This window comes from Dunckerocampus dactyliophorus, chromosome 11 (assembly GCF_027744805.1).
Source record: "Dunckerocampus dactyliophorus isolate RoL2022-P2 chromosome 11, RoL_Ddac_1.1, whole genome shotgun sequence".
NCBI lineage: Eukaryota > Metazoa > Chordata > Actinopteri > Syngnathiformes > Syngnathidae > Dunckerocampus > Dunckerocampus dactyliophorus.
Window position 1 is genome coordinate 7,885,677 of NC_072829.1, and position 25,856 is coordinate 7,911,532.

Consider the following 25,856-nt stretch of genomic DNA (forward strand, 5'->3'; position numbering starts at 1 on the left):
TAGGAATAGACAACTGACGAGTCACGTTAACGTAATGTTGAGAAAAAAGGGAAAATGACCCGTATGTACAATAGGGACCATTGCTTAATACGTCCACAAGGGGGTGCCATTACACAAGAAAACATAGGCTCTGCTCAGGAGACTGAACACTGGCCTTGAGGCGTTGTGTGGCGACCCCAATGATGCAGAGAGCAGGACCAAGAGGAGATCAAAATGTATCTTTTAATGATAATGGCTGCTGTGTAGGGGCAGAGATAAAGCAAAGAGCAGCACATGAACATTGGCCAATGACAATCAATGCTCCGACAAAGCCAAGGATGCACACGACAGCTGAGCTAAATAGAAAGGGAACTCAAACTTGCGGCATTATGCGAGTAATTAGGAACGTAAAGACGGATGCAGACAGAAAGGAACAAAACCGGAAGTAAATACAAAATAAGGGTGCAGACACAGGAACTGAGGTATACTAGTGAACATAAAGGACCTGTCACGCCGACTAACCTTTTTTAAATATTTAAATTTTCATAGTTAGATCATAGAAAAACTCTTGATGATCTTCTAAATAGGGGTTTTAACATTATTAGAGCCCTCTAGACATGGACCCCAGACACAGGGGCGAGAGGCAGGCGAGGTTTTCAAAGCCTTTAATTGTTCCAAAAGGCAAACAAAAGGCAATGGTGGAAAAGATAGCACCATGGAGTAAAACTGGGCGTTGTGAAAAAAAAAGTAACATTGGGCCTTCCCTTTTTATTTATTTAGTAATTACCTATTTTGCTCCTTGGAAATGTCCTAATTTTGCCCTCATATAAGATGCCCCTGCCCACCTCTCACCCAAAGTCAGCTGGGATAGGCTGTTTGTTGGGTACTGTATTAAAAAACTAATAAACAGACTGAAAAATTCATAGAACTATAAATATAATAATAAACAGTGGATAAATTGTGTGTGTGTATACATATACTCATGAAAAGATTGGGTGGACATATTTCCACTGAGGCAGACGACCAATGAGATGGCTGTGAAATAGTTCCCTCCCATTTGCTATGATGTGATTCAAGTCAATAACTTTATGATGCTGTCTAGATGGTCTGCTCTTCACTTGGTCAAATCAGGAGAAAATGTGGTTCGTGCTTCATCTGCTGCTCCTGCTCCAACGTGGAGGCAAGTCCATGCTCACTTCCAGTGGAGACGGCTTCATACTGTACATGACTCTTGTTAACATCTCTTCTTTTTCTTCTCTTCAGCATGTACAGGTGCTCACACCTTTTCCACTCTGACTGTTGGACCTGGACAAGATGTCTCTCTGACATGTCCCCGTGAAAAAACTCAGGATATTCAATACTTCTTTTGGATCCGAACTGTTTCTGGAAACTTTCCTGAAGTTTTAGCTGCAAAGCCATCTTTAGATGGCACAGCAGGCTCCGTCCAACATGAGACATTGATTTCCGATCAGCGCTTCACGGCCAAAAAAGAACTAGGAACATTTGTCCTGGAAATTAGTGAAGTACAGCAAGGTGAGATGGCCGTCTACTACTGCTTGAAAGTGGATAGATCTAACATGACCTTTTTACAGGGAACTTTTCTTCAGATCACAGGTAAATAGAACGAGTAAGTTTACCATCTGCTTACATTCAGTATGTTTGAATTGCCGTTCATACAATGGGGGAATAATTACAAAGATACAACTTTTATGGGAGGCTGAAGATGGAATATCACTAAAAACATAAAAGGTAATGTATTCAATTATTTTTGATAAAGGAAAATAACTCTTTGATCCTTTAGAAACTAGAAAGAATTCTGACTCCCACAGACCAGTCGTGTGCCCATGAAGCACACATACACTCCTGATCCAAATTTTAAGACCAGATGAAAAACTGTAAGAATTTACATTTTGCATTCTTGCTTCTCTATGAGCTCTTTTGGAGCTTCAAAATGCAAAAAGAAGAAATGGGAATGAGCTGCTGCGTAATTAATTTATTGCCAACGAGCATTAAAGCTTGATTATCAGCTGATCAAAAGTTTAAGACCACCACCATAAAAACCCCGAAACCCCCCCAAAATAGAAATAAAATGTTGAAAAAAGGCCTCGGTAATGAGTAACTATGCGCCATTGTGCGCCATTCACCTCAAAAATTGTTTTGGACGTTTCCAGGAGGAAAGTTGCTCCAGGTGGTGAAGATGGCTTCATGGAGGGCATCCACTGTCTGGAACTGATGTCCGTTTTTGTAAACCTCCCTTGTCATCAATGTTTTCATTTGGATTTAGATCAGGGGAAGATGCAGGAATTGGGCGTCATACCCTGCAGTGTGGAAGTAGCCTGACTGCGTCCAACCTCAGCAAGTAATGGTGCGCTGCGAGAGGCCTAGCTTCTGCAGCTCAACAAAAGCAGTCAAAGACAGAAAGCTTTTTTGCTTTTGCCATCAAGAGATCATGACATTGTGAATACCTGACAGAAAATGACATTGAATCCACATTTTTGCCAAGATTTTGGCTTTTAAATGCTATGGTCTTAAACTTTTGATCAGCTGATGAACAGCCTGTTTCACTTTAATGCTTGTTTGCAATAAATTGCTTACTCCAAAAAGCTATTTCTCACACTCCAATTTCTTCGTTTTGCATTTTGAAGCTCTGCTTAGATCCTCCAACAGTGCAAGATGTAAATCATTGCAATTTTTCAACTGGTCTTAAAATTTTGACCAGGAGGGTCCTTCAGCAAAAATCCTGGTGATAAAGAGACCTCTGTCGGCACGATATTTAGAAATTGAAAAAAATGCAAGACAACAGTAAATTGACCCTCGCTTTAGAGCATCATGCAAGATCTCAACTAGTGTGGTAAAATGATGAACAGAATTACCCTTGAGGAGGTTGTTAATATTGTCAAGGGATCGCATTCAATAAGAAAACCAGTAGTGATTGAGATCCTGCAGGAGCCGCAAGGCCCCTGTGCTCCATAGGATGCTTGTACAGACCTGTTTAAAGTTTGCCAATGTAGATTTGGTTTATTTAGGTGCAGGGGCAGTGCATATTAATCACCATTTTCATGTAAATGTCGAAGATTGCAAGCTACATTATTATAGCCAGTGGCTAATTTCCATCTTTAGTCCCTGGGGGCTGGTTGATGTTAAGTACAGTAAGAATAACATCTGACATAAAAGAAGAGAAGAAAGAATAAATAAAGTAAAGCAGTAAAACCGTGTGTGCTTGACAAAACCAAAACTTTGGAGAGACATAAAGTGCTACCGTGTTTAGGTGTGAAAGTCCTTGAGCGCTAAAGTGCTACGTGCTATAGTATCAAAACCTCCCGGTGCTGTTCCATGTTTTGACATATTTCTTACACACAAACATGTGCACACGTTTTTGCACTTGTACACTGATATATTTGTGTACGGACTAGTCACAGTATTCCACTACATAATTATATGTATATATGCAAAATGAACACCGAAATGGGTCGGACAAGGCTTGGGAGAATTTGATGTGGTCAGATGAGACCGAACTTGAGGTCTTTGGCATCAATTTGACTGTTTGAAGGCAGAGTTTGGCATCGACTTGACTGTTTGGAGGCAGAGAAATACTGAATATGATTCCAAGAACACTATCACTACAGTCCAACATGGAAACACTTGGCTTTGGGGCTGTTCTTCTGCTGAAGGTACAGGAAGACTTCACCGCATTGACGGGCTGATGAACATGTACCAAAGATTCTTCAATGAGAATTTCTTGACCTCAGCCTGAACAATGAAGAATGTGTCCTCCAGCATGCCAATGACCAAACAAACTGTATACGGCGAGGGCAAAAAAGGGCTATCAAAAGAAGTACGTTAGGATGCTTAATCTCATATCAAAACCTTCAGGATTTGGAGGGAATCTGCAAAAAGTCCATTCACCCATCCATCCACCTTCTCCCACTTATCCAAGGTCAGGTCGCGGGGGCAGCAATCTAAGCAGAGAAGCCCACACTTCTCTTCAGCTTGTCCCAGCAGATCCTGAGGCATTCCCAGGCCAGTTGAGAGACATGGTCTCTCCAACGTATCCTGGCTCTTTCCCGTCTGGGAGCCACATCATCTGGCTCCTCTCGATGCAGAGGAGCAGCGGCTCTTCTCCGAGTGTGGGGATTAAATTGGTACATTATTTTAAGTCTGAAATGGACATATTTATTGTTTATTATTCAGCTATATGTGTACTGTGCATGTGTGTAAGTCATCTGTAAGACTTTATTATTGAATCATTTTTTTAATGATGATTCATGCAAACATCCATGAGTAAGTAGGAAATAATCTGTCAGCCTTTTTCACTGTAGTGTTCTCAAAATTTTCCACCTTTATGTCACCAGCCAAATTAGAAGCAAGCAGACGAAAAAAAAAAAAACCCCGGCAGTGACTGACGCACGAGCCATATATGCTGTCTTGAATGAAATGCGCCGCGTACGTTATGTAACAAGTTTAAGATTGCAACGTGCACACTGCAACGTATTGAGAGTTGTGTCATATTTTACCACATTTATGTATAAAATGTAGTATGATAGCCATGCAGGCAGAATGTTTGATGCAGCTGTGCAGGTGTACCTAATGTTTTGGCCAGTCAATGCAGGTTACTGTTACCACTGTCTGTGTACTGCCAACTGAAAATGAACAAAATTCTTATATTGCAGGTAGCACGCCTGTTTTATAAGGACTTCATGGAATAAGACAAAAATACATTTCAAGGAAAAAAGCGGTCATGCTACCCCAACTGACTTGCATAAGTGACTCACAACACAAGCCTGCACAGCTCTGTCTTGTCAAATGCCCCGCGTACTTTTACCAAACAAGTTTACCAAGTAACTTCAGACACAAACCGAAATAGAGGGGAGCTGAGGAAAACCTAATAAAGTGGAGGCAGTGGGCAACGCCACACGAGCCGTTTTCAACTTGCCAATTGCACCGTGTACGTGAATGAGGAACCGATCAAGTCCTCTGTGGCTCCAGCCTGCACAGTCTGTCTCAGGAGGGGCGGTCGCTGTGTGTGATTGGCCAGTCACAGAGCGTGAAGAGTGAATACATAATGAGGATTTTCATAATGACGAGATGTACTCGTTTTATGCTCGTATTTGGCAAAAATGCATTCATCCCTAATAATAATGTTAACTTGACCAGTCATCCAAGAATGCAGCCGTCAAACATTCAACTGAAAGCCCTTTTATTGCTAAGAACACATTTTTTACATGCAAAACAAGAAATATATCCTTTTATTATAACATCCATCACATTATTTCTTACTTTCAAGCTTTCAACAGTTCTGAATGTCACTTTGTGGAATCAAAGAGTTAAATATGAATTTGCGTTCCAGAAGCAGAACCCATGAGAAGTCTGCTCTGGGGTCTCTTGAGTGCTGCTTTGGCCTTAGCTTTCATCACGTCAGCCTTCCTCATCAGCAAGCTCAGGACAAAAAACAGTTTTTGCTGCAAAGGTAAGAGAAAATGTACATTATCAATCATTATTATATGCTTGTTTTATGCTTGGGCTTTAATTCTCAGCTGGTCCACAAACAGTTAATGAAACGTCCAGTCACATCCAGCAGGTAAAAAGGACGTCTGCAGAAAAGTTGTGTGCATCTTGGCTTCGTTTTCACCCTTTTCTCATGTCGCGCATTACTTGTTTCTTCAGACGGACAAGGATGCTTTGGTTTATTCCATGCCGACCATCATCACTAGGAAAACCGGCAAAGCCAGGCAGACAAATGCGAGGGCAGCAGAAGAATTTAGCACATACGCTGACGTCTCTCTGCGTAATTAAGGCCATGTCCACATTGAACGTTCCTGGGATTTTTTTTTTTTTTTTGTGGGTTGAAAAAAAGTAATATATAACACAAAAGGCGCACCTACCTGTGGCGCTGTGAACAAACACAGAGAGAACCACGTCACACCAACTATTGGAAAAGAAAAAGCACACGCACGTGACATCCTTTCTTCTTCCTCTTTCGACGACGTAGAGTTACTTCTGTGAGTCATTTTAGAATAAAAGACTAAAACATATCAGGAGAATGTCGAGAATGTGGTAGCATATTGGCCTGTAGATGAAAACGATCAGAAATATTGTTTTACTGTACTTTTGTACTGATTTCCAAAAGAAGAAATGACCACCATGTTTACTTCATCAATATCCAACATATATGCGTATGCTGATGTAAATGCAATGCTTCATGCTGCAAACAGTAAGTTAAAGGTAGTGAACATTTTGTAGTGTTCCTGTTGCGTGTAGTCATTGCAGCAATCATGTATAAAGTTGAATCACACTTGGACAGGAAGAAAACGTCTTTTTGAGTTCACACTTTTTGCGCAAAAGTCAGCCACAAGACCGCAACTTTCCGTGCAGCATTTGTGTCAGTAGGCCTGAAGTGTGTGTGTGAGAGAGAGAGAGATAGCCTTATGTAAATTAAGAAGTGTGTGTGTGTGTGTATGCTGCGTGATTGTGGAATCCTAGGGTTTTAAAAATAATAAAAAATTCTGACTCCACAACATATCTTTGACATATCTTTGAAAACCAACAAGTAAATGCGTGTGTGTGTTCTTGTTTATAGGTGTTTGTGGGAATTTAAAAAAATGGACCTGCATCATTGCAATGAAATGATAATATAAAAAAGACTGAATTTTTAAAAAAGGTGAACTATGGATGGAATATACAACACTTGGAGCGGTCTGACCTCTCTTGTGTAAAGAACCAAAAATATGTTACGACAGTAAAGCTATTACAAATAATGAAACATGGCCTTAAGTCATGAAATTACAATCCATAGGACAGTTTATTCTGCGTCTTAGTATGTTGTTACAGTATAAAATAAAGGCTGTCATTTCTGAAGTGTGAAATTCATCACATATAACAAGTATGTTTTACTTGAATAATGTTCTGCAGTGCATGAGAAAGTGGAAAGGAAAATGTAGCCGTCTTTAACCACATGGTCATTTATTAACAAGTATATTACACAACACAGCAGCAACAGAACCAATGTTGTAGTAGTGGTAAGAACCAAAATGCTTCCAGCATTACTGCTGCTGATGAGGTCATCGTAAACAACAGTGCGGAAAGTGCAAAAACACTGCAGTTGAATTTTACATTTTAAAGTGCATGTAGAGGTAGATAAAGCTGCTGGATGCTGACCATGCTTCAAATGCAGCTACTGCCGCCTTGTGGAGTTGATTCAAAAACAACACTAGGAGGTTGCCTACAGGTCGATGTTTTTTTGACTCGGTGCTAATGAGCGATCCAAGCGGCTATTTATACACCACGCACCCGGAAACTATGGGAGACTCTGTACTTTACTGAGTAGAGGCGTTAATCTTGCAGGATTTTTTTTTTTTTTTTTGCTCAATAACATTGGAAGTTTAACTGTTTTGGTCTGCTGTGCTTTGGTCTGCTACGTATTTATCATGTCATGTGACATGTCAGCATACCTCTGGAGACAATGCATGTGTCTCGCTTTTGCATTGGCTTTTTTTAGGGGGGGAACCTATTCCAAAAGAAGGGCTTACCTTTATGAAGACAAGAGTTAATCTGGAGCTTTACTGGTTATCAAGATGCAGTCATCCCTCGTTCATTGCAGTTATATTCCAGACCTGTCTGTGATAAATGAATTTAAGTAGGATTCCTTATTTTTACGAATATTTAATATTTTCAAAGTTAGAGCATGGAAAACCTGTTTATGATCTTCTAAATACGGTTTTTAACATTATTAGAGCCCGCTAGACATGAAATAACACCCCTATAGTCACCTTCACACTTGTATTACCCAATATAGTAGAATACGGTAATACTGTAGGAGGAAATAAGACCAGAAAGAACTCACACATGTTAGCATGAGGAGAGTTCCTTTTGGTTCATTTTATACTTCCGATTTCTGTCAGTACTGCCTGCAGTGGTGATAGTCTCATCAAAGTAACATTACCGACCACTAGCGACCAGTGTAGAATACTCCATATCATCACGTCCTTGAATGCGTCTTTTGAATGGCTTCTATTTGTATAAATTAGGCAAACGATACGTACAAATTGGTTAAATATGCATTTTTTTTTGTCAACCACGGAGCAGCAATGATTTATTCATTAATATATTTTGAAAAACCTTGCTAGAGTGAATCCGCGAAATTCGAATGGCAATGTGGTGAGGGACGACTGTACAATCATTTTCTTACGTACCAGTGAAAATGAAATAATTTAACTAATTTTAACAAAATCCAGTACAGATGCCACATGCATTATTGGTTTAGTGATGTGTACAAATCTGCAGAGACAAACATATCTATCTATATATATTTTTTTTTTTACACAGAAATACTACACAGTATACAAAAGTAGTAAACAAAATAAAACACCATGACAAAATGGCACAAACCGGAAAGTTTGGGTGGACATATTTCCACTGAGGCAGACGACCAATGAGATGGCTGTGAAATAGTTCCCTCCCATTTGGTATGATGTGATTCAAGTCAATAACGTGATGATGCTGTCTAGATGGTCTGCTGTTCACTTGGTCAAATCAGGAGCAAATGTGGATCGTGCTTCATCTGCTGCTCCTGCTCCAACGTGGAGGCAAGTCCATGCTCACTTCCAATGGAGACGGCTTCATACTGTACATGACTCTTGTTAACATCTCTTCTTTTTCTTCTCTTCAGCATGGACAGGTGCTCACACCTTTTCCACTCTGACTGTTAGACCTGGACAAAATGTCTCTCTGACATGTCCCCGTGAGAAAACTGGAAATTATTACTTCTTTTGGATCCGACTCGTTTCTGGAAACTTTCCTCAAGTTTTGGCTGCAACGTCATCTTTCGATTCAGGGTCTATAAAATGTAATACTGAACGTCGCATCGCAGCCAAAAAAGAACTGGGATCATTTCATCTGCACATTAGTCAAGTTGAGAAAAGTGATATGGCGGTCTACTACTGTTTCAAAGTACATTATGATGATTTCATATTTTTGAATGGAACATTTCTTCAGGTCACAGGTAAATACTTTTACAAAGATAGTTTAATACAACAATTTGCCATACTTTGTTACAGAGTGTTTGTTTATAGATAATATATGACCTGACCTCTCATCATCCAACACTGCAGCCATAAAACGTTCAAATGAACAACCTTTTATTGTAAGAACATATTTTTACAAACAACATTATTTTCTTACTTTTAAGCTTTCAACAGCAGTGAATGTCGCTCTGTGGAATCAAGGAGTTCAATTTGTCTTTCACCCTTTCCAGAACCAGAACATTCTGTGTCTGTTGTCTCTGAAGTCCAACCAGGACAGCCTGTGAAGTTCCAGTGCTCAGTCCTCTCCCAGTCTGGGAATGAAATCTGTCAGGATGGACACAAACTTCACTGGTTCAGAACTGGACCAGACAGCGTCCATCCCAGCTTCGTTTACACTCATGATGAGTGTAAAGATAACTCCATGCAGAAATGCATCGACACCTTCTCGTCAGCTCCTACAATGGAGCTGAACGTCAGCTCCTCCAATGCTGGAACTTACTTTTGTGCTGTGGCCACATGTGGGAGAATTTTCATGGGAAATCCAATAAAAGTCAACCCTGAAGGTAAATATTCATCAGTATTGACAAATTCGTCATAAGTTTTAGTGCAATAAATATTGACTGTTTTAACTGTTTTTATCATAACCAGGGTGTGATTCAAACACATGCTCGATTCTAAAAGATGTTATCTTTGTCTTGAGTGCTGCTTTGGCTTTAAGTTTCATCATGTCAGCCTTCCTCATCAACACGATCAGGAAAAAAAACATTTTTTGCTACAAAGGTAAGAGAAAACGCAGATTATCAGTCATCATTAGATGATTCTTTCATGCTTTGTCTTCAATTTTTAGCTGGTCCACAAACACCCGATGAAACGTCCAGTCACATCCAGCAGGTAAGAAGGAAGTCTGTAGAAAAGTTCTGTGTATCTTTGCTCCATTTTCACCTTCTTCTCGTGTCACACATGACTTGTTTCTTCAGACAGAGGAGGCCTCTTTGGTTTATTCCATGCCGACCATCGTCACCAGGAAAACAGGCAACGCCAGGCAGACAAATGTGAGGGCAGCAAAAGAATTTAGCACGTACGCTGACGTCTGTCTTCGTAACTAAATCCTCCTGTTTTGATACTGCTACCAGGTATTATTTTAAGAGCTGTATTGTGTTTTAAAGTAACCTGGCAACAGCAATATAATAAAGTGAGTAGTAATAAATAATAATATCTACTTTATCACTTTATGACTTTATTCATGTCCAATGCAGTGATTAATACTGCAAACAGTAAACAGAAAGTTTTGCAGCATTCACGCCCTTGTGGAGTCATTGCATTGTCTATGAAGTTGAAGAAAATGTCCTTCTGAGTTGACACTTTTTTTTTCAAAGGTCAACCACAATTATTTCCATGCAGCATTTGTGTCAGTAGGCCTGTAGTGTTGTAGTGTGTGTGTGTGTGTGTGTGTGAGTGGCAGATTGTGTGTCTTTGAGTCCACCTACACTACATCGTCTGAATCTTTGACATTCTGCCATTGTGACCTTCAGATTGACGTCCATGCTTTTTTTTGCGTGATGAACAAAGGTGTCCGTTTTTGTGAAGCTTTGCCGCTTTTGTCTAATTGAAGGAAAATGTTAGTTTGATGTTTTTCTGTGTTATGGATGGTTCATGTTTTTAAAATGAACATCCTCTGGTAAATTTCACCAATATTGATTACGTTTTTTTATACCGCTTGAAAAACAAAAACTGAACAAAATGTCACCAGGACAAGCTATGGTCAACCATTGCAGAGTCAAAAAATAAAAGCAAGAAAAAATAATTTAAGAAAAAATCATGTAAGATAGTAAATACATGAATTATATATAAATTGAATTCTTAAAAACTTCAAAATAAAATAATTTTTTTAAAGCCAGACACTAAATGCATTGACTTGCTGTTTCGTTGTATCCTAGGACTGTTTTTTTGTTTTTCGAATAACTGATGATCACTGGTGATCTTCTAGGATGTGTATGCTCAGTGAAAATGGGTCAGTAGTTTGAAAAAAAAAAAAAGACAGCGGAAATAAATTTTCAGCATTTCAGCCCATCACCAAGGTTTCCAACTTGCAAACCTTCGCCTCCTCGTGACTGAGTGGAAAGAAGACTGCGACGATGGCAGGACCGACTGCACTCGTGCTTCTCAGCACATTAGGTGAGTTCAGGCGCCTCCGTTATTTTGTATTTTACACTTTATCGGTTTCTTAAGTCTTTTTCTGTCTTTTTCTTCAGCTCTGGTTGAGGCGTATGTTCTGCAGCCGATGTCTTTTGCAATGGTAGAAGTTGGCGTGAACGTCACATTGGAATGCCCGCACTTCGATCATATGAGAGACATATTTTACTGGTATAAAATGAAGTTTGGCTCTACGATCCAAACGATTGCCGAGGGGTATTTCGGAGAAATATCACTTCAAAGCCCGTTCAAGTACGGAAGATTCGCAAGTGTGAGTACGGGAGGCATGTACATTTTAAACATCACCAATGTACGCAAAGACGATGAAGCGATGTACACCTGCCAAGCAGGAACCTCATACAACATGAGGTTCATAGGTGGCACGCATCTGGTTGTGAAAGGTAAATATCTGCGGACTGTTCTTCGTTGAAAGCGCTTCTATTTCACACATTTTTGTGATTCACACAGATCCCAAGCACAAGTCCTTCCGCGTGAAACAAATTCCGCAAAGCAAGTCGGTTGAAGAGGGCCAATCTGTGACCGTGCAGTGTTCCATCTTCACAGAGAGCAAGGAACATCTCCGCCAGTGTCCGGACCAGCAAAGCGTCTACTGGTTCAAATCTGGATCGGGAGAGTCTCATCCGCACATCGTTTACTCCGACAGAGATGATGAAGAAGACAAAAGGAGATGTGTCTACCAACTGTCCTTGACCATACACAACTCATCTGACGCCGGAACATACTACTGTGCCGTGGCCACATGTGGCCAGATCCTGTTTGGCCAAGGAACTCATGTGGAGACCCGTATGTATTCACCTATAACTCATTTTATTGATTTGCATCAATTGTTGGACGCTCTAGTAAGCTCATAAATGGGTTTAGACAGTACATACACATCCATCCACAGCTTTATTTACAGCATGAAAGGAAAACTGCAGTTTTTGGGGAATTTTGCCCATCATTCACAATCCTTATGTGAGACATAAACACATGTGTCTGTCACCTTCCTGTGTGTTCTAAAGATATAAAAACAGATAAAAAAGAGGCAGCTCAGAATGCACGTAATGTGAAACACCTATTCTGCCTATAAAGCCTTCTGAAAAAAACTCCAAAAACCAACATATGCTTCATTTTACATATTAACCCAGGTAACGCGACATTGTTACTATTAACACTGTTATGCTGAAGAACTATGTTACTTGCGTAGTGACACCTCGCCACACACTCACCCGAAGCACATCAGCGCCACACTCACAATGTATCAGGCCACCATGGAAAGATAACGCTACATACTGGAGCTGCCACTACTGCTGCTGCTGTTTTTGTGTTTGAGTTTAGAAAAGTTAAGGCTAGGTATAGCTTTCGTTTCTATGTTGCTTGTATTAAATGTTATCATGAATGTGTCTGTTTCTACATGGTAACAGCATGTATTTGAAACCATAGTGTTGTAATATGCAGGCTTTGTAGGCGGAACAGGTTTGTTCTATTACGTGCATGAACGAGCTGCCTCTTTTAGCTGTTTTTATATCTCTAGAACGCACAAAAAAAGAGAACGGCGTGTGTTTATGTCTTATATAAGGATTGTGGTTGATGGAAATTCCAAAAAAGTGCAGTTTTCCTTTAAAGTTGTTAACAGTATGGACAGGAGGGCACCAGGAAAGAAGAAAAAAGTGCCGTAATTTCCTGGTGAAAACAGGAGGGTTAACAGGCAACGTAAACAGTGCAGGTGCTTCTCAGTAAATTTGAATAAAGTGGAAAAAGTTACGTGTTTTCAGCAGTTTTGAACTTGACTGTGGCGAAACCACCCTGGCCCGGAAATAATTTCAAAGGCACACATCATTCACTAACATTGCTACAAAAAAAGGGCACTAATCCAGAATGCCCGTTATAGAGAACACACGACCCCTCCAGTCCTACAACTGCAAATATTCACCGTTCTTTTCAAGTACATTTTCAAGCAAACTCAGGGGGAAAAAACTTCTCTATACCCAAACAGCACTAAAAACATGTATAGCAGGTCAATATGTGCAGTAGAACAGATTGAGCATTAAAATGAGCACTTCTAAATAAGTTTTTTAACATTATTAGAACCCTTTAGACATTAAATAACACCCTCAAAGTCACCTTTACACTCGTATTATCCAACAGAGTAGATATAATAAGAGTAAATAAGCCACTTAAAACATAAGACTTGTGCTTGTGTGTGTTGCTGTAAATTTGGTACGGTTTTAAGGAAATTGATTGGGAGGCGGACATGTTTCAACTCGGCATGGGTTATGGACAGAACAGGAGGTCGTGTTTTCATCAGGGATTTTAATTAGGGATTATTGTGCCTGTTGTGAGGTAATTCAAACCTGCAATAAAAGCCTGTTGTTCCGGCGATCACGTCTGGCGCTTGTGTGTCTCATTACATTAACATTACTACCACTTAGTGACCAGCGTAGAATGCTACATATCTTCACAATGTCTTTGAATGCATCTTCTGAATGCTTTATATTTGTATTTTATGCTTGAAAATACTTAATTTAGGCAAAATATATGTAACATTTGCTGAGAATATGCATTTTTTTTTACTAACAATAGGCCATATTCAACCACAAAACGGCATCATTTATTAATGATCATATTTTTTAAAAACCTGTGACAGAGCGAAGCCGCAAAACTCGAAGCGCAAAGTGGCAAGGTGTTTTTACAATATATATTTATCATTTATTATTCATTTAGTTATGTATCATACATCCTGCTATTACATCCATTATACAATGTTTCTGTCACTTTTTACTTTTACTTTTTGTTTTTGTTTCTGAATAAGATGTCTACAATTACAGTCTTTATTTTCTTTCCCTTGAGAAAATGCTAACATGTCAAACACAGAAAGTGAACAAACTATCAGTAGTTGCAGAGACACGGAGAAGGGGTAGGATTAAATCAACTGTTCTTCTTGTTCCTCCTTTTCGGACATGTTGTTCCCTTAACCTGTACTGAACGAATTGAACAAAGAAGATCAGACACTGAGCACAGATACATGCTTCGATACAAGGGCCTCTCTTTCCTCTCTCTGTATTTGTGTGGTCTTTGCAACTTCCTACTTTTCATTTTGTATTGCAATACTAAGTTGCACTGTTCTCGTTTCCCAGGACAAGATGTGAAACGAGCTGCCATTTTGCTTGGGGCTCTGCTCGCCTCCGCCGCCATTGTGGTCACTGTTGTAGTTGGTTAATTCCTTTTTGGGATTCATGTATAGAAGTACTTTTTATTGTTTTTATATAGAGTATACAGGTAAATGAATTTGTTATGGTGTGATGCTTGGAAGATCCTTTTAAAATTCAATTCATGAAACAAAAGGTTAAACTGTCTTTCCAAACACGCTGAGACACTGGGAAGGAGTATAGGATTAAATAAACTCCACTTCTTCCCGCTCCTTTTCAGACATGTACAACTGCATAACATGTGATATACTTCAATGTAATTGTGTCTCTGCTGTGTTTAGTATGGCTCAAATGTAATATAAATTAAAATATTTGCATATTCTTTCCTGTGGTAATGCATAATTGTCGAGCAAAAATAAAAATAAATGCCCATTTTTGATGATCTGCTGACATTTTTTATTCCAGTGGTGCTGTTGATGTCATTTAACTTAAAAACAGTTCTATCATTTTCCAAACTTGTGGCAATACTGTTTTTGTGTGTACATCCACATGACATATGTGGCGCTTTGGAAGATCAGACAAATGAATTATGACTTATTACCAATTTGTTCCTAAAACCCTTTGCTTGATGGCGGCCATGTTTTTGAACCAGTCTTGCTCAAATGTTACACACCGGTGCTTGACAATCCCCTAAAGGTGTGTACCACATTTTCTGGTGAAAATTATTTTTCTTTTTGTCAGGCTCATGGAGCTGTGTATGTAGCACAGGCAACACAAGCAAGCACACACCTTTTTTTTTTCACTTGTGAAATTTATTTATAACTCACTGCATAGTCCCACATAAGCATCATTTCTTGGACATTAAAGAAATACAGTGGAACCTTGGTTTTTGTACACCCCTTTTTTGACAACATTTTTTGCCAAAAACATGTTTTGGTTTTTGTACACTGCCCCAGTTATCGTACAGCCCGACAGTGCCCAAAGAAAGCATTCAGGCCAAGGTGACTCAGTCTCTGTGAGATACAGTATGGATAGTGGTTCCTTTAGACAGATTCCAGCCAGGGAATCCTTTAATCATCTTTATTATGTGTGTGTGTTGTGACAGCGAGGCAGGCCAGTGTGTGTAATGATGATTGTGTGTAATGATGATTGCACCTGCTGCTGACGTTTACAATAAAGGCTGTTTTTACGTCTATGTTATGGTGGAGTCATGAACACTGACCTTGACTGAAGTGAGGCCTGCAGTTTTTTGTTGTTGTGGGGTCTTTTGTGACCTTTTCGATGAGTCCTCGCTACGCTCTTAATTTTGATTGGCTGGCCACTCCTGGGAAGGTTCACTACTGTTCCATGTTTTTACCATTTGTGGATAATGGCTCTCACTGTGGTTGGCTGGAGTCCCAAAGCTTTAGAAATGTCTTTATAACCTTTTCCACACTGATAGATCTCAATTAATCTCAGTTAAGTCATTTTTTATCGCCAGAACATGTCCACGGATGATGCAGTCAACACTGCCATCCACACAGCCCTTTCACACCTACAGGGCCAGGACACATATGTCAGAATGCTATTTATAGACTATAGCTCTGCTTTTAATACAGTCAGCCCCCACAAATTCACAAATAAGCTCCTCACACTTGGCCTGTCACCCTCCCTCTGTAACTGGGTGTTTAACTTTCTCACAGGCAGACTCCAGTCAGTCAGAGTCCACAATCGCACATCCAGCTCAAGAATTGTGAGCACTGGGACCCCACAGGGGTGTGTGCTGAGTCCGCTCCTCTACACGCTCTTCACCTACGATTGCGTGGCCTCCCAGAACAACACCAGCATCATTAAATTTGCGGATGACACTACAGTCATCGGCCTGATCTCTGGTGGTGTTGAAACATCATACAGAAGAGAGGTGGCGGACCTCATAGCTTGGTGTCGTGCTAACAATCTCCTTCTCAATACAGATAAGACTAAAGAGATGATCATTGACCCAAGAACAAGGGAAAAGGAGCCGCATAGACCCCTGTTTATTGATGAGACTGAGGTGGAGAGGGTGAAAACCTTCAAGTTCCTTGGCACACACATCAGCGAGGACCTCACCTGGTCTCACAACACCCAACAAATTCTGAAGAAGTCCCAAAGGAGACTGTACTTCCTGAGAAGACTGAGGAAATTTGGCATGTCCAGCACAATCCTGAGTTGCTTCTACAGATGCACTATCGAAAGTGTCCTTACCGCCTCCATCACTGTTTGGTACGGTAACTGTACAACACGTGATAGGAAGGCACTCCAGCGGGTGATCAAGACCTCACAGAACATTGTTGGGGCAGCCCTCCCCTCACTATAAGACATTTATAAAACTAGAGTCCTACGCAGAACACGCAACCTCATCAAGGACAGCACACATCCACAACACTCATTATTCACACTCCTACCGTCAGGCAGACGCTACAGGAGTTTGAAGTCCAGGACCACAAGGCTGGCAAACAGCTTTTACCCACAAGCCATCAGGCTTCTCAACGAAGCACTCACACACGCCGCACGCAACACACGCACACACTCATAGCACTTTATTTATTTATTTATTTGTTTGTATTAATGTCTCTTCTGTTTTTGTTGCTTAATTTATTGGTATATATGTTTATGTGTTTATGTTTCTTATGTTCTTATTCTTTCTTGTGTTTTCTTTCTTTTCTTGGGAGAATGAACAGAATAAGATTTTCATTGCATGGTATAACTGCTGTTTTTACCATGCACATGACAATAAAACTCTCTTGAATCTTGAATCTTGAATCTTTTTAACATGGGGGCAATCACTTATTCATACAGGGCCATGTAGGTTTGGATTTTTTCCCCCTTAATAACAAAACGTTAATTTGTTGTCATCGACTAATGTTTAAATTTGTCTGATGATCTGAAACATTTAAGTGTAAAAAACATGCAAAAAAATAAGAGATCAGGAAGGGGGCAAACACGTTTTCACACCAGTGTATATGACCTTAAATACTTAAAATACTGCTGTACTTCAAGTACTGTTTAGTGTTCACTGTCATGCATAGCTCACGTTCTGGTCTGGTGCTGCTGGGACCTATGAACAACAACATACACACACACACACACACACACACAAAATGTTTCTGTTTCTTACTACATTTTATTTTGGAAATCAGTACAAAAGTACAGAAAAAATATATTTTTCAATAGTTTTGCTAGTTTTCATTGACAGGCATACTACTATCATCTTTCACCACATAACATTTCCTGTTACCATAATTTGTAAAAGTGTATAATCCACTACTTTTTTTGCTTTGAACTCTGCGTTTTATACAGTGATGCCACTAATTTATGGTCTCGTTCTAATCCCGCAAAGTCTCCTATGCTTCACAACAACCATTTTGCTCTTCATGCCCACACCCTCATCACGGAAAACATACGAAGAAATGTGTATGATGCAGCTTTCAAGTTACTAAAAGCGATCGATCTAGCAACTTTGGCGGAAGTCTGCCAGTGGATCCTGACGGCGTGGAGCAGGGTCAAAACATCCATGATCACCAACGGGTTTTGAGAAGCTGGACTACTGTGTGAAGGACAGGACAAGCTCAAGGGCTAACTTGCCTCAAGACAAAAGTGCCAACTGAGAGTGACAACGAGAGAGAGAGAAACTGACAAAGTGTGTGACAAAGAAATTATGAGGCTGCTCAATTTCAATACTAAGGAAGATAAAAACAGCAATAAATGACATTTCTGGTAGGCTACTGTTTAACTAGTCATGTTACACACACTTTTCAGCACTGTTTGGAAAAAATAATGTATTTAATTAAAAGTTTAAAAGTCTTTCTGTGTAACATCATTCTGTGTACTAACTATCCCACGATACAACGTGGACACCTGCAGTTTATAGACAGGTGCGGCCTACATACTGTATGTAAAAGCCTTTTTTCTCTTTCAATTGAGTGGGTGCGGTTTATATTCTGGTGCACTCAATCCAAAATCAGTCCAGAATTTACGGTACGAATCAATCTCCTGTTTCCTCCTGATTGTAGCAGGACCATATTACAAAGAACTATGATGATGACAATTACGATTCTTGTAAAAATGCTGAAATAAAAATCCATCCATCCATTTTCTATACCGCTTCATCCTCATTAGGGTCGCAGGGGCATGCTGGAGCCTATCCCAGCTGACTTCAGGCGACAGGCGGGGTACACCCTGGACTGGTCGCCAGCCAATCGCAGGAAATGAAAATCTAAAATCTAAAATGTGGGTTTCTAAGTATTTCACTGAGTGCCCAAAAGAGGTTAAGGGTGCTTGAATGTGAATGCTACACGTTAAAATGACAGCTAAAAGCATGCAGAAATGACAAATATGTAAGAGAAGATGTGTTGGAAGTGCTGTCCTTGTGCTCTAATCTCTCTCGCTGCGTGTGTGACAATGGTGCACTTTAAAAGTGTATTTGAGAAGTTTTTGGTGAAATATAATACAGGAAAATATAGCAATAAAAATAACTAACATTTTCAAGATAGAATTCTCGTTTGGAATATTTGAGTTACGTCACGTAATACTTTACAAAAGCTGGCCAATGAAATTTCATCTTTATGTGTATGTTCCTTACTGTGCAACCTTTGGTCCCATGACAAAAATAACAGTGTGAACACGCATTTTAATTTTGGGTCGAGATGTGACCATATGTGCTAAATTCTTCTGCTGCCCTCACATTTGTCTGCCTGGCTTTGCCGGTTTTCTTGGTGACGATGGTCGGCATGGAATAAACCAAAGAGTCCTCGTCTGTCTGAGGAAACAAGTCATGTGTGACACGAGAAGAAGATGAAGACGGAGCAAAGATACACAGAACTTTTCTACAGACTGCCTTCTTACCTGCTGGATGCAACTGGACCTTTTATCAACTGTTTGTGGACCAGCTGAAAATTTAAGAGAAAGTATGAAAGAACCATCGAATGATGATTGATAATTGCAATTTCTTTTACCTTTGCAGCAAAAAAAATGTTTTGTCCTGATCTTGTTGATGAGGAAGGCGGACATGATGAAACTTAAGGCCAAAGCAGCACTCACGACAAAGATAACGTTTGTGTTTGAATCACACCTGCTAACATCTACATGGTTATGATAACAAAAGAGTCAATATTTATAGCAACAAACACTTAGGATAAATTTATCAATTCTGATGAATGAATATTTACCTTCAATGGTGACGTTTATTTGAGTTCCTTTGAAAATTCTCCCACATGTGGCCACAGCACAAAAGTAAGTTCCAGCATCGGAGGAGCTGACGTTCTTTGAGAAAGTGTGGATGCATTTCTGCGTGAAGCTATCGTTACACTCATCATGAGTGTAAACGAAGCTGGGATGGACGCTGTCTGGTCCAGTTCTGAACCAGTGAAGTTTGTGTCCATCCTGACAGATTTCATTCCCAGACTGGGAGAGGACTGAGCACTGGAACTTCACAGGCTGTCCTGGTTGGACTTCAGAGACAACAGACACAGAGGGTTCTGGTTCTGGAAAGGGTGAAAGACAAATTGAACTATTTGAGTGACATTCAGAGTGACATTCACTATTGTTGAAAGTATGAAAGTAAAAAATAATGTGATGTGTAAATGCAGGGATTACATTTGTTGCTGTGCTTGTAAAAATATGTTGTTAGCAATAAAAGGGTGTTCATTTGAACGTTTGATGGCAGCATTGTTGGATGAAAGGTCAAGTTATATATTATCTATAAACGAACTGTATCTGACATAAAGTAGAACAAATTGTTGTATTAAACTGTCTTTGTAAAAGTATTTGTTGTCATATTTACCTGTGACCTGAAGAAATGTTCCATTTAAAAATATCAAATCATCCAAATGTACTTTGAAACAGTAGTAGACCGCCGTATCACTTTTCTCAACTTGACTAATGTGCAGATGAAATGATCCCAGTTCTTTTTTTGCTGTGATGCGACGTCCAGTATTTAATGTTCCACTTTCCGGAGACCCTGGATGTGTCATTGAGGCTAAAACTTCAGGAAAAGTTCCAGAAACAAGTCGGATCCAAAAGAATTTTTCTACAGTCCGATTTTTGTTGACATGACATGTCAGAGTGACATTTTGTCCAGGTCTAACAGTCAGAGTGGAAAAGGTGTGAGCACCTGTACATGCTGAAGAGAAGAAAAAGAAGAGATGTTAACAAGAGTCATGTACAGTATGAAGCCGTCTCCATTGGAAGTGAGCATGGACTTGCCTCCACGTTGGAGCAGGAGCAGCAGATGAAGCACGATCCACATTTTCTCCTGGTTTGACCAAGTGAACAGCAGACCATCTAGACAGCATCATAACGTTATTGACTTGAATCACATCATACCAAATGGGAGGGAACTATTTCACAGCCATCTCATTGGTCGTCTGCTCTGTCGAATCAACCTCAGTGGAAATATGTCCACCAAAACTTTCCAATCTATTTGCGCCATCTTCTTACAGTATTGTGGCTTATTTGTTTACTGCTTTTGTTCACAATGCAGAATTTCTCTGTCCAAAAAAATCTGTATGTATTTGTCTCTGCAGATTTGTGTACATCAATAAACCAGTAATGCACATAGCATCTGTATTGGATTTTACTAAAACAAGAGTTAATTTGTTTCATTTTATTGGCAACACTGTTTTTTTTACTGTTTTTTTTTTAACAAGTAGACATCACCTTCTTCTCTAAATACCTTTTGTAAAGCTTGGTCCTTTTTTGGAATAGGTTTTGCAAAATAAAATGCAAGCCACATGCAGAGATAACTGTATTGTAAGGTATGCTGCCGTGTCACATGACACAATACTGAACAGCGGTCGATATTTGGAATAAGCGTACATACTGTAGATACATGGAACATGGAACATCTGGGTTCGAATCTCCGTTGGATATCTCTGTGTGGAGTTTGCAACTTCTTCCCGTGCATGCATAGGTTTTCTCCGGGTTTTTTCCTCCCACATTCCAAAAACATGCATGTTAGGTTAATTGACGACTCTAAGTTGTCCATAGGTATGAATGTGAGTGTGAATGGTTGTTTGTCTATATGTGCCCTGCGATTGGCTGGTGACCAGTCCAGGGTGTACCCCACCTCTCGCCCAAAGTCACCTGGGATAGGCTCCAGCATACCCCTGCGACCGAAATGAGGAGGCATAGAAAATTAATGAATGAAAAAAGATACATTTGACCAAAAAAAATTAAACAAACTCAAGACCCTTTGTATGGAAATGAAAAAGATCTGCAAGATTTGACTTTGATTTTGATAATTTGACAAATGACATCACACAAGACAGTGGTTTGAACTCTGACATATACAGTGATGTGAAAAAGTGTTTGCCTCCTTCCTGATTTCTTTTTTTTTTTTTTGCACGTTTTCTCACACTTCAGATCATCAAACAAATTAAAAGATTACTCACTAACAACACAACAGAATCACTGTGGAGAAATTTTGGCCCACTCATATTTGCAGAATTGTTGTAATTAAGTCACATTGGAGGGTTTTACATCATGAAGCGCCTTTTTAAGGTCATACCACAGCATCTCAATAGGATCGCTGCAGAACTCATGTTTGTTTCAGAGGTCACGAACAGATGGCCGGACATTTTCCTTCAGGATTTTTTGATAGACAGCAGAATTCAATCCATTTGTCACAGCAAGTCATCCAGTTACTGAAGCAGCAAAACAGCCCCAGACCATCACACTACCACCACCATATTTTACTGTTGTGTGATGTTTTTTTTTCTGAAATGCGGTGTTACTTTTACACCAGATGTAACGGGACACACACTTTTTCAAAAGTTAAACTTTTGACTCATCAGACCACTGAGTATTTTCTCAAAGGTCTTTGGGATCATCAGGATGTTTTCTGACAAAATTGAGACAAGCCTTAATGTTTTCGTTTTGGAACTCTGCCATGCAGGCCGTTTTTGCCCATTGTCTTTCTTATGGTCATGGATGAAACTCATGTCGCCACCTGTCAAAGCCTCACCCAAAGGCAGAGGGAGTCTACCTTAACGTCAACTGGGTTAAACTCCAATGAGTTTTTAGCCCACTGGCACTGAGCCAGTGGGCAACAAGTATTGCCACTCTTGCCCGCCGCCTGCCATCACTGGCAATGCAGGAGTGGAAGGAAATGCCACCCCTCTTGAGAAGATTGGTTTCAGATCCTTTGACATGCATCAAGGTGAGGCCGCCTATGTCTAGCTGGAACATTTCAACCTTGCCCACTAGCTCAGGCTCCTTCCCAACCAGAGAGGTAACATTCCACGTGGGCAGAGCTTGCTTCTGCAGCAGGTGATTGAACCACCAAGGTACCCGCTTTCGGCTACCACTCATCTCACGCTGCACGCTTTAACCCCTTTATGTTTTAAGTCACAGAATATTTTGGTTGGAAAAAAATACAGCCCCACAAACACCTATAAACAAGAACACAGACAGACATTTGTTTCGGTATACTGCATGTCTCGCTCGGTCTCTCCCTGTCTCACACACACACTTAATAATTTACTTGTACAGAAGAATCAACTGCTCTCTCAAGCACACATGCTGCATGGAAAGCTTGTTGTTGTTGACCTTTGAAAAACAAAAAGTGTGAACTCAAGAGGATGTTTTCTTCCTGTCCAAGTGTGCTTCAACCTCATACATGATTGTCGCAATGACTCCACACAGCTGGACTACTGCACAATGTTCACTACTTTTTATTTACTGTGTGCAATGATAAGCATTGTATTAACATCAGCATACACATGTATGTTGGATATTGATGTTGGAAATAAATATAATGGCTATTTCTAAGTCAGCACAAAGTATAATGAACATTTTTGATCGTTTTCATTAATAGGCTTACTACTAGCATCAATGTTTGGCATCACATTACATTTGCTGTTACTTACGCCAGGTTGCTTTAAATCACAACGCACCAAAGGTCCACATGATTGTGGTTCCTACATATTCCAAAAAAGCCTGACAATGACAACATTTTTGTAAAAAGTTGACCTTGAAAGAAATTACCTTGATTTGAAAATTTGGGTTTCGATAAGTGCCCTACAGTATAAAGGTTTATACAACAAGATCATTTCTGGAACCTTGGGAACGGTAATGGTTTAGTTTATTTTGAGCATGCTTATCAAAGTTACGCTGAAGTACACTTGCACAATTCAGCATGTCTAAAAAGGAGTAGCTAGAAGCAGAGCTTATTCAATCCCTTCTGTGTCTCAGCAGTTACTGGCAGTTTGTTCACGTCCTGTGTTTAACATCCATTTTCTAAAAGGTAAAGGATATGTTTAATAGCATTGCTATTATATGATAGTAACAGAATGTGTATTAGAACACATTTTCATTTTGCGTTGTGGGGATTGAGTCATGAAGACAGACATGCGAAATTCCTCTGTTGTTCCTGCATTTGTCTGCCTGGCTTTGCCAGTGTTCTTGGTGACGATGGTAGGCATGGAATAAACCAAAGAGTCCTCGTCTGTCTGAGGAAACAAGTCATGTGTGACACAAGAAGAAGGTTAAAACGGAGGAAAGATGCACAGAACTGTTCTACAGACTTCCTTCTTACTTGCTGGACACAACTGGACGTTTCAGCAAGTGTTTGTGGACCTGCTGAAAAAAGTTATAAACCACTATCTAATGATGATTGATAATTGCAATTTCTTTTACCTTTGCAGCAAAAAAAAAATGTTTTGTCCTGATCTTCTGGATGAGGAAGGTGGACATGATGAAACTTAAGGCTAAAGCAGCACTCAAGACAAAGATAATGTTTGTGTTTAAATCACAACTGCTGACATCTGCATTGTTATAACAAAAGAGTCAATATTTATAGCAACAAACACTTAGGATGAATTTATCAATTCTGATGAATGAATATTTACCTTCAATGGTGACGTTTATTTGATTTCCTATGAAAATCCCATGGGGCCACAGCACAAAAGTAATTTCCAGCATCGGAGGAGCTGACTTTCTTTGAGAAAGTGTGGATGCATTTCTGCATGGAGTTGTCTTTGATCTTCTCGCATTTGTCATGAGTGTAGACAAAGCTGGGATGGACGCTGTGTAGTCCAGTCTTGAACCAGTGAAGTTTGTGTCCATCCTGACAGATTTCATTCCCAAACTGGGAGAGGACTGAGCACTGGAATTTCACAGGCTGTCCTGGTTGGACTTCAGAGACAGACAGAGGGTTCTGGTTCTGGAAAGGTTGAAAGACAAATCTTTATTCTACAGAGTGCCATTGACTTATGTAAGGCACCACTGCTGAAAGCTTGAAATTAAAAAATGAAGTGATGTGTAAATGCAGAGGTTAAACTTCTTGATATACTTGCAAAAATATATTCTCAGCAATAAAAGGGTGTTCATTTGAACATTTGACGGCTGCATTTGTCACAAGTGGGAGAAGCCACTTGTAAAGGGGGCAGATCCCAACGCAGAGATACAGTCCAAAAATAGATACAAAAGGTATTTAATAACACAGCATTGTTGGATGAGTGATCAAGTTCTTATCTATCTACACTGTTATCCATAAACAAAATGTATGTTACAATTAAATTATGACACACTTTTGCATGAAACTGTTTTCTAAGTATTTGTTGTCATATTTACCTGTGACGTGAAGAAACGTTCCATTCAAAAATGTAAATTTATCAAAATCCACTTTGAAACAGTAGTAGACTGCCATATCACTCTTCTCAAGTTGATTAATGTGTAGATCAAATGTTCCTGGTTCTTTTTTGGCTATGATGCGATGTCTAGTATTTAATTTATTATTACCTATAGAGCTTGGACCGTAAGATGACATTGTAGCTAAAACTTGGGGAAAAGTTCCAGAAACAAGTCTGATCCAAAATAATTTTTCCATAGTCCAATTTTTCACAAGGGGACATGTCAGAGAGACATCTTGTCCAGGTCCAACAGTCAGAGTGGAAAAGGTGTGAGCACCTGTACATGCTGATGAGAAAAAAAAGAAGAGATGTTAACAAGAGTCATGTACAGTCTGAAGCCGTCTCCATTGGAAGTGAGCATGGACTTGCCTCCACGTTGGAGCAGGAGCAGCAGATGAAGCACGATCCACATTTGCTCCTGATTTGATCAAGTGAACAGCAGACCATCTAGACAGCATCATGAAGTTATTGACTTGAATCACATCATACCAAATGGGAGCATTAATGCTGGCTGAGCAGTTTTCTCCTTACCTGTACTACAACATTAGCTCTGTTGCTGCTGTGTTGCGCAATATACTTCTTAATACTTCTTCTGACATGATGCATGTCTATTTTATGTTTCAACTCACTGAATATTTTGGTTGAAAAAAATACTACACAACACCTGTCAACAAGAACACATACACTTGCCTCCCTATAGCACATGTCTCACTCGGTTACTTTGTCTCACACACACAAAACACATGCACACACATACACTTAATAGTTTACTTGTACAAATGAATCAACGTCTGTCGCAAACAAACACTTTAGGCCTCCTGACACAAATGCTGCATGGAAGGTTAGAGTTAGGGTTAAAATCAGCT

At 39.8% G+C, this 25,856-nt stretch overlaps 3 protein-coding genes across 4 annotated transcripts; 2 read left to right on the plus strand and 1 right to left on the minus strand.

The window, feature by feature from the left end:
• Window positions 1–8,518: 8,518 nt before the first annotated feature.
• LOC129190306 (uncharacterized) lies at window positions 8,519–10,190 on the plus strand. Its single transcript, XM_054792880.1, has 6 exons — window positions 8,519–8,601; window positions 8,645–8,653; window positions 9,201–9,562; window positions 9,648–9,779; window positions 9,847–9,890; window positions 9,977–10,190. The coding sequence occupies exons 1-6, from the start codon at window positions 8,519–8,521 to the stop codon at window positions 10,103–10,105; spliced, it is 759 nt and encodes a 252-aa protein (XP_054648855.1). The 3' UTR covers window positions 10,106–10,190.
• Window positions 10,191–11,040: 850 nt separating this feature from the next.
• LOC129190000 (uncharacterized) lies at window positions 11,041–14,903 on the plus strand. Its single transcript, XM_054792274.1, has 4 exons — window positions 11,041–11,174; window positions 11,252–11,593; window positions 11,661–11,996; window positions 14,330–14,903. The coding sequence occupies exons 1-4, from the start codon at window positions 11,135–11,137 to the stop codon at window positions 14,410–14,412; spliced, it is 801 nt and encodes a 266-aa protein (XP_054648249.1). The 5' UTR covers window positions 11,041–11,134; the 3' UTR covers window positions 14,413–14,903.
• Window positions 14,904–17,559: 2,656 nt separating this feature from the next.
• LOC129190035 (uncharacterized) lies at window positions 17,560–20,620 on the minus strand. Of its 2 annotated transcripts, XM_054792344.1 has the most exons (6): window positions 20,564–20,620; window positions 20,142–20,480; window positions 19,528–19,842; window positions 19,315–19,440; window positions 19,205–19,248; window positions 17,560–19,118 (listed from the first exon to the last, which is right to left on the minus strand). In XM_054792344.1, exons 1-6 carry the CDS (start codon window positions 20,604–20,606, stop codon window positions 18,990–18,992), a joined length of 996 nt encoding a protein of 331 aa, XP_054648319.1. In that variant the 5' UTR covers window positions 20,607–20,620; the 3' UTR covers window positions 17,560–18,989. The 2 variants fall into 2 exon arrangements, with proteins under 2 accessions (XP_054648319.1, XP_054648317.1); XM_054792342.1 differs by having other exon boundaries at window positions 19,205–19,440.
• Window positions 20,621–25,856: the final 5,236 nt, after the last annotated feature.

Coding starts and splice junctions, on each gene's coding strand:
- LOC129190035 (XM_054792342.1), bottom strand. CDS start 20,606: ATGTGGATCGTGCTTCATCTGCTGCTCCTGCTCCAACGTGGAG. Junction 20,481..20,563: donor GCTCCTGCTCCAACGTGGAG/GCAAGTCCATGC, acceptor TCTTCTCTTCAG/CATGTACAGGTGCTCACACC. Junction 19,119..19,204: donor GGTCCAGTTGCATCCAGCAG/GTAAGAAGGCAG, acceptor TTGTTTCCTCAG/ACAGACGAGGACTCTTTGGT.
- LOC129190306 (XM_054792880.1), top strand. CDS start 8,519: ATGTGGATCGTGCTTCATCTGCTGCTCCTGCTCCAACGTGGAGGCAAG. Junction 9,780..9,846: donor AAACATTTTTTGCTACAAAG/GTAAGAGAAAAC, acceptor TTCAATTTTTAG/CTGGTCCACAAACACCCGAT. Junction 9,891..9,976: donor CGTCCAGTCACATCCAGCAG/GTAAGAAGGAAG, acceptor TTGTTTCTTCAG/ACAGAGGAGGCCTCTTTGGT.
- LOC129190000 (XM_054792274.1), top strand. CDS start 11,135: ATGGCAGGACCGACTGCACTCGTGCTTCTCAGCACATTAG. Junction 11,594..11,660: donor CACGCATCTGGTTGTGAAAG/GTAAATATCTGC, acceptor TGATTCACACAG/ATCCCAAGCACAAGTCCTTC. Junction 11,997..14,329: donor AGGAACTCATGTGGAGACCC/GTATGTATTCAC, acceptor CTCGTTTCCCAG/GACAAGATGTGAAACGAGCT.